Here is a 14,173-nt window from a genome sequence, read left to right as displayed (position 1 = left end):
AGTTCATCATCATCCCACATCAGTTCATCATCACACACATCAGTTCATCATCACACACATCAGTACATCATCACACCTCAGTAAATCATCACACCTCAGTACATCACACACCTCAGTACATCATCACACACATCAGTACATCATCACACACATCAGTACATCAACATACATCAGTGCATCTAATCTACAAGACATCATACTGACCTCTCTGCGTGCAATGTCCTCTCTCTTCTCCTTGGTAACCTTGGCGACCCGAGTCTTGGCCTCCTCCTCCCTATGTAGCAGCTTCTCCTGCTGTTTGCGTGCCCGCAGCGCCTCCTGCTCCAGGTACCGCACGTGCTCGTCCCGGAGCCGCCGCTCCTCCTCCTGCACCTCCTCTAGGGAGATGGAGCCCAGCATCACCACGTCATCACGGACCTCGTCCTCAAACTGACGCAGGTACGGATCCACCTCACCCTTCTCCATCTCCAGACGAAGCTCTGAAATATAAATGAGACATAGTACAATACCACAGTTAGGAACAAAACTGGACATACAGGAGCTGGGTGGCTCCCAGAATGTGAGTGCAATAGTGAATGTTTTAAGCCGCAGTCAGCAATAATCCAGCTGTAGCCAAACCAACCAAACAAGTGGCTGATAGCATGAGCAACAATCCATGTTGTCAGGGCGCAATTTTTCACAGTCTCACAGGTCAAACACTATCACCACACAATCCTACTTTCAGAGCTCTTAGGGGCAGCGGGGTAGCCTAGTGCTTTAAGTGTTCGCCGAAGACCCCACGTGGGTACAATGTGTAAAGTCCATTTCTGGTGTCCCTCGCCATGATATTGCTAGAATATTGCTAAAAGCGCCATAAAACCATACTCACTCACTCACTCAATCACTACTCAGCTCTTATGTCATACATGATTTACTGGGGACCTACAGATGCAAGATTAGTGTTTAAAAAGTGGCCTATGTTTTATAAATAGTGTACTTCAATATCAATACTTCATGATGTTGTACTTACTGTTTTCTATTAGGAACTTTCAGGAGCTTGTGGTGTAACAAGACCATGGAGTACCGGCAGTGATGACGGTCACCAACACACCGTGGGCTTGCAGTGTAACAAGACCATGGAGTACCGGCAGTGATGACCGTCACCAACACACCTTGGGCTTGTAGTGTAACAAGACCATGGAGTACCGGCAGTGATGACAGCCACCAACACACCTTGGGCTTGTAGTGTAACAAGACCATGGAGTACCGGCAGTGATGACCGTCACCAACACACCTTGAGCTTGTAGTGTAACAAGACCATGGAGTATCGGCAGTGATGACGGTCACCAACCCACCGTGGGCTTGTAGTGTAACAAGACCATGGAGTACCGGCAGTGATGACGGTCACCAACCCACCGTGGGCTTGCAGAGTAACAAGACCATGGAGTACCGGCAGTGATGACCGTCACCAACACACCTTGGGCTTGTAGTGTAACAAGACCATGGAGTACCGGCAGTGATGACCGTCACCAACACACCGTGGGCTTGCAGTGTAACAAGACCATGGAGTACCGGCAGTGATGACCGTCACCAACACACCTTGGGCTTGTAGTGTAACAAGACCATGGAGTACCGGCAGTGATGACGGTCACCAACACACCGTGGGCTTGCAGTGTAACAAGACCATGGAGTACCGGCAGTGATGACCGTCACCAACACACCTTGGGCTTGTAGTGTAACAAGACCATGGAGTACCGGCAGTGATGACAGCCACCAACACACCTTGGGCTTGTAGTGTAACAAGACCATGGAGTACCGGCAGTGATGACCGTCACCAACACACCTTGGGCTTGTAGTGTAACAAGACCATGGAGTACCGGCAGTGATGACGGTCACCAACCCACCGTGGGCTTGTAGTGTAACAAGACCATGGAGTACCGGCAGTGATGACCGTCACCAACACACCTTGGGTTTGTAGTGTAACAAGACCATGGAGTACCGGCAGTGATGACCGTCACCAACACACCGTGGGCTTGCAGTGTAACAAGACCATGGAGTACCGGCAGTGATGACCGTCACCAACACACCGTGGGCTTGTAGTGTAACAAGACCATGGAGTACCGGCAGTGATGACCGTCACCAACACACCTTGGGCTGGTGGTGTAACAAGACCATGGAGTACCCGCAGTGATGACCGTCACCAACACACCGTGGGCTTGTAGTGTAACAAGACCATGGAGTACCGGCAGTGATGACGGTCACCAACCCACCGTGGGCTTGTAGTGTAACAAGACCATGGAGTACCGACAGTGATGACCGTCACCAACACACCGTGGGCTTGTAGTGTAACAAGACCATGGAGTACCGACAGTGATGACGGTCACCAACACACCTTGGGCTGGTGGTGTAACAAGACCATGGAGTACCGGCAGTGATGACCGTCACCAACACACCGTGGGCTTGTAGTGTAACAAGACCATGGAGTACCGGCAGTGATGACCGTCACCAACACACCGTGGGCTTGTAGTGTAACAAGACCATGGAGTACCGACAGTGATGACGGTCACCAAGACACCTTGGCTGTACGTGTGCTGAAACTCACTCACTAGTCTTACGGGGCTCTGAAATAGATTATTATGTCTTTTCAACATCTCACCTGATATTTTCTCATAGTTAGGGATGTGCTCTGGTCTGATGAACAAGTTAGGTGGTTGTCGTTTTGTCTCGAGCTCTGTGTCCCCATTCTCCAGAGTGTCCATGAGGTTGTACAGATCAGGGAGAGTATCATCCTCAGGGAGTGGCTCTGTAACACAAGATACATATGAGGGAGAGTTTCATCCTCTGGGAGTGGCTCTGTAACACAAGATACAGATCAGGGAGAGTATCATCCTCAGGGAGTGGCTCTGTAACACAAGATACAAATCAGGGAGGGTATCATCCTCTAGGAGTGGCTCTGTAACACAAGATACAGATCAGGGAGGGTATCATCCTCTAGGAGTGGCTCTGTAACACAAGATACAGATCAGGGAGAGTATCATCCTCAGGGAGTGGCTCTGTAACACAAGATACAGATCAGGGAGAGTCTCATCCTCAGGGAGTGGCTCTGTAACATCCTCAGGGAGTGGCTCTGTAACACAAGATACAAATCAGGGAGAGTATCATCCTCAGGGAGTGGCTCTGTAACACAAGATACAGATCAGGGAGGGTATCATCCTCAGGGAGTGGCTCTGTAACACAAGATACATATGAGGGAGATTATCATCCTCAGGGAGTGGCTCTGTTACACAAGATACATATGAGGGAGATTATCATCCTCAGGGAGTGGCTCTGTAACACAAGATACAAATCAGGGAGAGTATCATCCTCAGGGAGTGGCTCTGTAACACAAGATACAAATCAGGGAGAGTTTCATCCTCAGGGAGTGGCTCTGTAACACAAGATACAAATCAGGGAGAGTATCATCCTCAGGGAGTGGCTCTGTAATACAAGATACATATGAGGGAGATTATCATCCTCAGGGAGTGGCTCTGTAACACAAGATACATATGAGGGAGAGTCTCATCCTCAGGGAGTGGCTCTGTAACACAAGATACATATGAGGGAGAGTTTCATCCTCTAGGAGTGGCTCTGTAACACAAGATACATTTGAGGGAGGGTATCATCCTCTGGGAGTGGCTCTGTAACACAAGATACAGATCAGGGAGAGTATCATCCTCAGGGAGTGGCTCTGTAACACAAGATACATATGAGGGAGAGTTTCATCCTCAGGGAGTGGCTCTGTAACACAAGATACAGATCAGGGAGGGTATCATCCTCAGGGAGTGGCTCTGTAACACAAGATACATATGAGGGAGATTATCATCCTCAGGGAGTGGCTCTGTAACACAAGATACATATGAGGGAGAGTTTCATCCTCAGGGAGTGGCTCTGTAACACAAGATACAAATCAGGGAGAGTATCATCCTCAGGGAGTGGCTCTGTAACACAAGATACAGATCAGGGAGGGTATCATCCTCAGGGAGTGGCTCTGTAACACAAGATACAAATCAGGGAGAGTATCATCCTCAGGGAGTGGCTCTGTAACACAAGATACATATGAGGGAGATTATCATCCTCAGGGAGTGGCTCTGTAACACAAGATACATATGAGGGAGAGTATCATCCTCAGGGAGTGGCTCTGTAACACAAGATACAGATCAGGGAGGGTATCATCCTCTGGGAGTGGCTCTGTAACACAAGATACAGATCAGGGAGAGTATCATCCTCTGGGAGTGGCTCTGTAACACAAGATACATTTGAGGGAGAGTATCATCCTCTAGGAGTGGCTCTGTAACACAAGATACATATCAGGGAGGGTATCATCCTCAGGGAGTGGCTCTGTAACACAAGATACATTTGAGGGAGAGTATCATCCTCTAGGAGTGGCTCTGTAACACAAGATACATATCAGGGAGGGTATCATCCTCAGGGAGTGGCTCTGTAACACAAGATACAAATCAGGGAGAGTATCATCCTCTGGGAGTGGCTCTGTAACACAAGATACATATCAGGGAGAGTATCATCCTCTGGGAGTGGCTCTGTAACACAAGATACAGATCAGGGAGAGTATCATCCTCTGGGAGTGGCTCTGTAACATAAGATACAGATCAGGGAGAGTATCATCCTCTAGGAGTGGCTCTGTAACACAAGATATATATCAGGGAGAGTATCATCCTCAGGGAGTGGCTCTGTAACACAAGATACATTTGAGGGAGGGTATCATCCTCAGGGAGTGGCTCTGTAACACAAGATACATATCAGGGAGAGTATCATCCTCTGGGAGTGGCTCTGTAACACAAGATACAAATCAGGGAGAGTATCATCCTCTAGGAGTGGCTCTGTAACACAAGATACATATCAGGGAGAGTATCATCCTCTAGGAGTGGCTCTGTAACACAAGATACAAATCAGGGAGAGTATCATCCTCAGGGAGTGGCTCTGTAACACAAGATACAGATCAGGGAGAGTATCATCCTCTAGGAGTGGCTCTGTAACACAAGATACATATCAGGGAGAGTATCATCCTCTGGGAGTGGCTCTGTAACACAAGATACATATGAGGGAGAGTATCATCCTCAGGGAGTGTAGGAGATGTTACACCAAATACAACGTCGTGTAGGAGATGTTACACAAATACAATGTCGTGTAGGAGATGTTACACAAATACAATGTCGTGTAGAAGATGTTACACCAAATACAATGTCATGTAGAAGATGTTACACCAAATACAATGTCGTGTAGAAGATGTTACACCAAATACAGTGTCGTGTAGAAGATGTTACACCAAATACAATGTCGTGTAGGAGATGTTACACAAATACAATGTCATGTAGGAGATGTTACACCAAATACAATGTCGTGTAGAAGATGTTACACCAAATACAATGTCGTGTAGATGTTACACCAAAAACAATGTCGTGTAGAAGAGGTTACACCAAATACAATGTCGTGTAGAAGATGTTACACCAAATACAATGTTGGGAAGGAGTTATTACACCAAATACAATGTCGTGTAGGAGATGTTACACCAAATACAATGTCGTGTAGGAGATGTTACACCAAATACAATGTCGTGTAGGAGATGTTACACCAAATACAATGTCGTGTAGAAGATGTTACACCAAATACAATGTTGTGTAGGAGATGTTACATAAATACAACGTCGTGTAGGAGATGTTACACAAATACAATGTTGTGTAGGAGATGTTACACAAATACAATGTCGTGTAGAAGATGTTACACCAAATACAATGTCATGTAGAAGATGTTACACCAAATACAATGTCGTGTAGAAGATGTTACACCAAATACAGTGTCGTGTAGAAGATGTTACACCAAAAACAATGTCGTGTAGGAGATGTTACACAAATACAATGTCGTGTAGAAGATGTTACACCAAATACAATGTCATGTAGAAGATGTTACACCAAATACAATGTCGTGTAGAAGATGTTACACCAAATACAGTGTCGTGTAGAAGATGTTACACCAAAAACAATGTCGTGTAGGAGATGTTACACAAATACAATGTCATGTAGGAGATGTTACACCAAATACAATGTCGTGTAGAAGATGTTACACCAAATACAATGTCGTGTAGATGTTACACCAAAAACAATGTCGTGTAGAAGATGTTACACCAAATACAATGTCGTGTAGAAGATGTTACACCAAATACAATGTCGTGTAGAAGATGTTACACCAAATACAATGTAGTGTAGGAGATGTTACACAAATACAATGTCGTGTAGGAGATGTTACACAAATACAATGTCGTGTAGAAGATGTTACATCAAATACAATGTCGTGTAGAAGATGTTACACCAAATACAATGTCGTGTAGGAGATGTGTCACCAAATACAATGTCATGTAGAAGATGTTACACAAATACAATGTCGTGTAGGAGATGTTACACCAAATACAATGTCATGTAGGAGAAGTTACACAAATACAATGTCGTGTAGGAGATGTTACACCAAATACAATGTCGTGTAGGAGATGTTACACAAATACAATGTCATGTAGGAGATGTTACACCAAATACAATGTCGTGTAGAAGATGTTACACCAAATACAATGTCATGTAGGAGATGTTACACCAAATACAATGCTGTGTAGGAGATGTTACACCAAATACAATGTTGTGTAGGAGATGTTACACCAAATACAATGTTGTGTAGGAGATGTTACACAAATACAATGTCGTGTAGGAGATGTTACACCAAATACAATGTCGTGTAGGAGATGTTACACCAAATACAATGTCGTGTAGGAGATGTTACACCAAATACAATGTCGTGTAGAAGATGTTACACCAAATACAATGCTGTGTAGGAGATGTTACACCAAATACAATGTCGTGTAGGAGATGTTACACCAAATACAATGTCGTGTAGGAGATGTTACACCAAATACAATGTAGTGTAGGAGATGTTACACAAATACAATGTTGTGTAGGAGACGTTACACCAAATACAATGTTGTGTAGGAGATGTTACACAAATACAATGTCGTGTAGGATATGTTACACCAAATACAATACTGTGTAGAAGATGTTACACCAAATACAATGTCATGTAAGAGATGTTACACAAATACAATGTCATGTAAGAGATGTTACACAAATACAATGTCGTGTAGGAGTTGTAACATATTACAAGCAGCATTATTCCCAAGTAACTTTTTAGCTCACCAAATGTGAATTCTTCATCTTCAAAGTCAATTCCATAGTCCTTGGGGTCAACTTCAACCATCTCTGTGGTTTCTGTTTCCTTCCTCTGAAACAGGAAAGAATAAGTCACCTAATATAGACTACCATTGAAAATACAAGAGTAATTCCTCATCTTGACGACATTACAGAATAGTAGATAACATTTTACATTAAAAAGTCTTGATGTCCACAATCACAAAATCACAAAACATAAAACAAAAATGATTTGGGCCCTGTATCACAAGATGATCTTAGCTCTAGGGAAAGGCAATGCTAAGGCATGGTGTTCACCATCTTTATGCACTTTGTGGAATGGAGCCCTGGAATGAACATCATAAAATATTTACAAGAGGAGATGAACTATCATAACGTGAACTTATTCAAAATGTCAAAATTGGTACTAAGATACTATTGTAGCAAATAAAAAGAGACGGTCATAATTATGAGAAAAAGGCACATGAGTTTGCTTTCCAGTTTTATGAATAACTCTCCAAAGAATAATGCTTACGAATCGATAAAAATACTGTTTCATTGAAAGTTTGTTTTCTTGGCAAACAGTTTTGCTTGAAGTTTTGATAACACTGTTATCATATGCATGCTTATATGAATCCTGACAACATTTGTCTTCTTTTGCCACCTGCCTCCTGGCACACCAGGAAACTCTGCCAAACAAGATGCTCTGTTTCTAAACATCACAACCTTTAGTGAAAGTAGATCATGTGTCAGTTATGAAAATAACTAAATGTTTTACTTATTCAATGGACCCATGGAGATATGGGTTAGAATTGTCATCAGCAACCCATGCTTGTCGTGGGTAAGTGAGTGAGTGAGTAATTTTTGCTTAACGCCGCATCAGCAATCTTGCAACTATACTTGTCGTAAGAGGCGTCTAACGGGATCGGGTGGTCAGGTATGTTGACTTGGTTGATGCATGTCTTTGTATCCCAATTGTGTAGATCAATGTTAATGACATAAATCACTAAATTGTCTGGACTATACTTGATTATTTACAGACTGCCATCATATAGCGGTAATATTGCTGAATACAGCATTAAACAACAAACTTAATCAGTGGCAAGGTTCAACAGTAGGGTAAAGCAATATACTCACTGTTTCAGTAATTGTGATGACTGTTTCTTCACCAGTAGCCTCCCCTGATTCTTCCAGCCCAGCCTCTAGCTGGGGGAATGTCTCTTTTTCCATAATCTGAAAATTACAAAATGTTTTACAGTAATCTGTGAACATGGTGAAAGACACCTCTTTAACAAAAAGCAATAAAAAATGTACAAAGAGACAAATAACTTGCCTCAACGTTAAACTTCTTCCAAAGGAGCCATTGGCTTCCAACAATTGTTTACAGGGAACCAATGTGAAATTCAAGAAGTCAGGTGAAAAATTAAGGAGCCAAACTTCAAGTTGGTTGGTTGGTTGGTTGTTTAACGCAGCACTCAGCAATATTCCAGATATAGGCCGTACAAAACACCCACCCTAAAAGTTTCAAATGTGTCCATGGAAACGGCAAAAATTAAAAAATGAAGAATCTTCAAACTAGCAAAAGGCACAAGTACTCATTGTGGTTAATGTGTGGAGAAAGTTTGGTGAAGCTAGGGTGCATACGGTATATGACGGCGGTCTGTAAATAATCGAGGCTGGACCAGACAATCCAGGGATTGGTATCATGAGCATCGACCCACACAATTGGGATCGATGACCTGCATCAACCAAGTCAGCAAGTCTGACCTCCCAATCCCGTTAGTCGCCTCTTACAACAAGCATAGTTGCCTTTCATGGCAATGATGGGTTGCTGAAGACTTATTCTACCCCGGATCTTCATGGGTATCACCTCAAGATTATAGTCAGTACTGTATAATATTGTCTAAACATATCTAATCTGCCTAACTGTATCAATACCAATTCCTACCTTTGGCATGACAAGCATTGTTGTTGTAAGTATACTTGACAAGATTATTGATCAATTTTTACCTCACAATTTCCATGTTGATTTTTAGTCGATAACTATTGATTAATGAATTGTATTTCTGTCTCTAATATTAAACAGTTACTAATATCAGGTCGTCTGCTTGATTTTTCCACTTAGCAAAGTGGTGACTGCTTAAAAAGTTATTGGTTGCCAAGTGGAAATTTCAATCGCCATGGTGACCAAATTAGTTGCAACTTTGAAGGCTGCAATACCAATCAGTGGTTATTCATTGTTTGATTTATCAAATGTTCTTCATTAAAATTTACATGACATATACCATATTACCTCTAATAAACATGGAACTGAAAAAGAAGTCACACAAAAGCCAAATTGAAAGAATTGAGACTGAATCTCATTTATACTCTGTATCATACAAATGAACCCCATTTAGAAACCATATAATATATTGTCCCTAACGTATGGCGATAAATATTTTGAGGGCTTATTGTCACCAAGTCCTTTCAGACAAAGTATATTGCTTTGGGTTTTGCCCTGTTTCTTTACTGAAATTATTAAAATAAGGTCTGGCGTGGTACCACATTGAACAATCAACAAGCAGCCAGTGACAATAACTTTGACAGCACTGACATTAAAACAAGCAGAACAGAGTTGGGAATAGTCTTGTAAAGATGTGAATCATGTAGGGTTGTTTTTAAAATAAAATAAAAAATACGGCCATAACGTTTTTTAAATATTCAAATGATAAAACATTATTTGAAGTCTTATCTCAGAACATGTACTGGTGTCATCTTAAAATATTTTGAACAATTTGACATCAAAAAGTGATTTTTGAAATATCTTGACTTCCTTTTCTATAATTCAAAAACCTTACAAAAGTTCCCCCCAAATTGTGTATTGTCATACATAATATCTCCATAACAAAATCGACGCAAACGTACACTCTGTGTGTGTGTGGGGGTGTGTGTGTGGGGTGTGGGGGTGTGTGTGTGTGTGTGTGTGTGTGTGTGTGTGAGTGAGCGTGACCTTGATGTATCATGTCACCTCATTTATAATGTTATGTCTTGTTTGTTTAAATTGCCTTTTTCAACATGGCAGGGATCAATGTTTGCCAGGTATCAAGTCTCAAGATTCAAAAGTAATTACTGTAACTGGTAGGCATAGTGCGTGCTGAAAGTATTGATATTACTGAGATACACTGCTGACTTGGACCAATGCCAGCACTGAGAGGTATGTACTCAGTGTCCCAAATGTGATTACTTTATACATGTTGCTGGGCCACTTAGTAATTATCAATACTCAGAAATGGATAATTAAGTGAAACATTCTTGTAATCATACTGCGCTGTGATAGCGGACTTTCTTTAAATTACGAGATTGTTGTCAGAAAGTTAAGGCTTATTACGCACAGATATTATTGAGTAGTGCCTTATGACAATGATAGTTAAAGACAACAAGGGTAGTCTCTGTGAGCATGGTGACTCATTATGATTCTAAAATTGACTTAAGGAGGACAAAATATATTTTCTTTAATAAATCTGAATACAAGTGCATTCAAAATAATTAAAACAAGAAGGCAAAGCTGTCAATATCAACCCGACCCATTTAGCTGCCTATCAAAACGTGACCTATTTTAATCCACAATCCATGCAGGGTTGTATGATATATGATATCAGATGTGCTTACAAAGTCAGATCAATAAATATTCAATGGTTTATCAATTATGCTCCACAATATGAAACCCTAGTAGCTTTGACAGGGGATAATAATGCAATAATGCCAGAGCATTGAAAAAACTTGTCCATAAAAATTATCAACAACATCTCAGAAGAGTTACATAGCAATAAATAGGGGTGTCACGATAAATCGAAAAATATCAATATATTGCTATTAAAGTAAAAAAATCAGTTTCTGATCAATAGTATCAATTTCAGTTAGGAATATCGATAGTTTCAATTGTATATACCATATCAATAAAATACATGCAATGCTGTTCAAATTTGTTTTTCTTTTGATCATGAGTAGTAGTAATGTACACATGGTAATGTGGAAGTTTCTTTCTCTTAAATTATTAGGGTAAAGAAAAAACAAATCAGTCATACCTCAAACTTCAAAGGGAACTTCAGTTCCAAGGTTTAATTCAACTCTAAAATCCATCTAAATGGATACACTAAAAACTATCGATATTTATCGCAATAGTTGCTTGCAATATCAATAGTTATCGCAATAGTTTCTTTCAATATCAATAGTTATCGCAATAGTGATTTCCAGACCAATAGTCACCCCTAGAAATAAACACAAATACCTGTACACAGCCAATACAATTTTCTTATTACATGACCTACTGTGAAAAATGAACAATATTTTACACATGTAAATTTAGAAGGAAATGTTTGAATGCTAAAACCAAATTAAATCCACCGTATTGACTGAATCGATAATCAATTTAACAGTGTTACACTTATCAGACACTGATTCCAACATACATATTCAATTCCATAATGAATAAAGATATTTCTACCTATTTAGTATTTCAGTTTATAGTATTTAACATACCTGTTTAAGTTAATTGTACATTTGAATCATTCTTTTTTATCACACACTTATATAACACAACAAAGCCTCATAGACACAGTCATGTTGGAAGTACATAATAGCCATTTCTGACAATACAATGGCCACATCTGTCACAGATAGCGTACATGATGAATAAATGTCTCCTATTTATTGCATTATTTGTTGTTTATTATTTGCATATCACTTCAAGCATAAGCGTTTCTATTCTTTAACAGTTCGTTTATGAAATACATTATCCTAAATTGATGTAGTTCATGTTATGAAAACTTAATTACCTTTTTCACGGTGACAAAAATCATGAAAACAAATTTCACATTCCCAACATATGATATCTTACACTTATTTATATATTATGAAGATTTTCATCATTGTTCATCCCGGCAATAACAATAATGTAGAAATATTTAATGATGAATAAATATTTTATTGCATTAGTTAAAAAAAAGTACCGTTATCGTTAAAAAGGCGACATGTAATAAATATTTAATAACATTTAGAGTGAAATGGGCCGTTAGACTATGAGCGTTGTAACAAAACGATATGGCACAGCAAATTTCACTATTTCTATTTTGTTGACATGACCCGGATTTCTCAGCTCGATTCTTGGCCTACTCAGGCTACTGCCCCGTACTGTACAAATACTGTTATAAATAATACGCATTTGTTAGCCGTTAGAAATTAAGTTTACCACAAAGAGCACTCTGTATGTGTTTTTACTTACTCAAGCTTATCACCGGGTACGCCTCAAAAGAATGTTGGTCCCTGAAAGTTGTAGTCGCTCTGTAACTCCACGACAAGGAAACTCCATTCAAGCGACTGTCGCCATTTTCAAACACTTTCCATGGTGATATGGTGACGTCATCATATTGTCCATGGGAGGTTACTCGAAACAGGTGCGCGTAAAAAGAATTGAAAGAAGCACAAGTAAAATATACATATCATGTTCGTGGGTTTACTCCGACCGGTATAATTATGATTTTAACGGATCCCTATTTATTTTTGTGTTTCTCCCGCCACCTGCAAATTTCCCTCCCGTCGAAAGAATACAATTGTTTTTTTCAAATCCTGAATTATCCGCCGCCCATCTATGTCGCTGCTTGAAAGAAGTATCACGTTTCACAATAGTTTGAAAACTACGGTCGTATATATAATGACAGTATGCGTTCTAAAAGCGTTCTTGAAAATCTTTGCTTCTTTTATTTCTATAGTGCGATATAGGATTCGCCTTCTGTATGGTTCATATACAAAGCGCTAGGCTGTGTCTATGTTTGAGAAAGTACATGGCATGAAAACCTGCGACGATTGCAATCACACAGACGTGCCCCTCTGTTATTTGTCAAGTCCGAGGTTGGTCCTGCCTTGGTCGTTAAAGTAGACATAATGAGTTACTACCATTTTAGAAAAACCCCTGACTACTACCTTTGCTGATTCTCTCAGCGATGAGAGTTAAGTGACTTTGTAAAAGAAAAAGCTTGACTCCAATCAACACAGCCTTCAAGCTTCCGTTTATCACGCCAAGTTCTCTTGCTATAAGCCAATGTGGTACCATTTACAGGGCTTCCATGTTTTAGTACATATACTTTGTCACACCTATGCGTGCTTCGATCTGCTGTCTTATTTCAAGAAGATTTAAGACATTCTGATTCATCTATAATATTTGCAGTAACCAAAGCTATAATATTAAAAAGTTCTGGATTTTTTTGTGACATCTGTGAGATGTATTTTTACTGAGCTGACAGTAGCTGTCTTATTTTCGTCCAGCTGTAAAAATCGAAAACAAACATTTGATAATATATCCCTGTAAAAATAGTGTAGGAATTAATAGTACGAATGCTTTAAAAATGAAATCTGCTTCATTAAGGAAATGATATTTTGCATTTCTTTGTTGTAAAACTTATACTTTACCAGATCAGGTCATTGGTCATTCTAACTTAATGATTAAGAAACATGTCTAAGAAACTATCTAGATCTATACAAGTGTAGAGAGTGTTTCACTTGTTCGTAAATTTACAATATAGTATCCGGTTCCATTTTGCCCGAGACTGCATGTCAGAAGAAAGGTTTTTTTTTTAAAATTAAGGTTACTTTAGAACCGATTCGAACCTGTGTTTTATCTTTCATGACTTGAAATAGGTCAGTGGTAAGAATGATTTTTAATTACAATATGACTTTATGATGATGGTTTGTTTGGGTTTTTTCATGTGCCTTACTTTTTTTTTATCCTTTTCCATGTGTTTAAATTGTTGTTGTCGGGTTAAGCTTGCTCTCATATGATTATGTTTTAATTGTCAAATATTTGGTATAGATAGCCAAAGCCTTGAATAGGTATTCTGCAAAAAGGAGCCTACTTTTTGTCTCTCTTTTTCCGGCCGCCCGCACCCCTCAGGAAATAACCTGGAGGTGAGAAACACAAAAAATAAGTAAAGACG

At 40.0% G+C, this 14,173-nt stretch overlaps 1 protein-coding gene across 1 annotated transcript in view; it reads right to left on the bottom strand.

Annotated features, from left to right (window-relative positions):
• The window catches only part of LOC124139499, a 31,366-nt gene extending 18,756 nt beyond the window's left edge, over nt 1-12,610 (bottom strand). The window contains exons 1-5 of the mRNA XM_046506608.2: nt 12,466-12,610; nt 8,340-8,435; nt 7,212-7,296; nt 2,636-2,782; nt 205-479 (exon numbers count right to left, since the gene is read on the bottom strand). Coding sequence (XP_046362564.2) covers nt 205-479; nt 2,636-2,782; nt 7,212-7,296; nt 8,340-8,432 — 600 coding nt within the window. The 5' untranslated portion in view covers nt 8,433-8,435; nt 12,466-12,610. The remainder of the gene's footprint in view (nt 1-204; nt 480-2,635; nt 2,783-7,211; nt 7,297-8,339; nt 8,436-12,465) is intronic.
• Nucleotides 12,611-14,173: the final 1,563 nt, after the last annotated feature.

The sequence above is a fragment of the Haliotis rufescens genome, unplaced genomic scaffold (genome assembly GCF_023055435.1).
Source record: "Haliotis rufescens isolate VD_foot unplaced genomic scaffold, xgHalRufe1.0.p SCAF_1, whole genome shotgun sequence".
NCBI lineage: Eukaryota > Metazoa > Mollusca > Gastropoda > Lepetellida > Haliotidae > Haliotis > Haliotis rufescens.
This window is presented reverse-complemented; position numbering and strand designations above follow the sequence as displayed.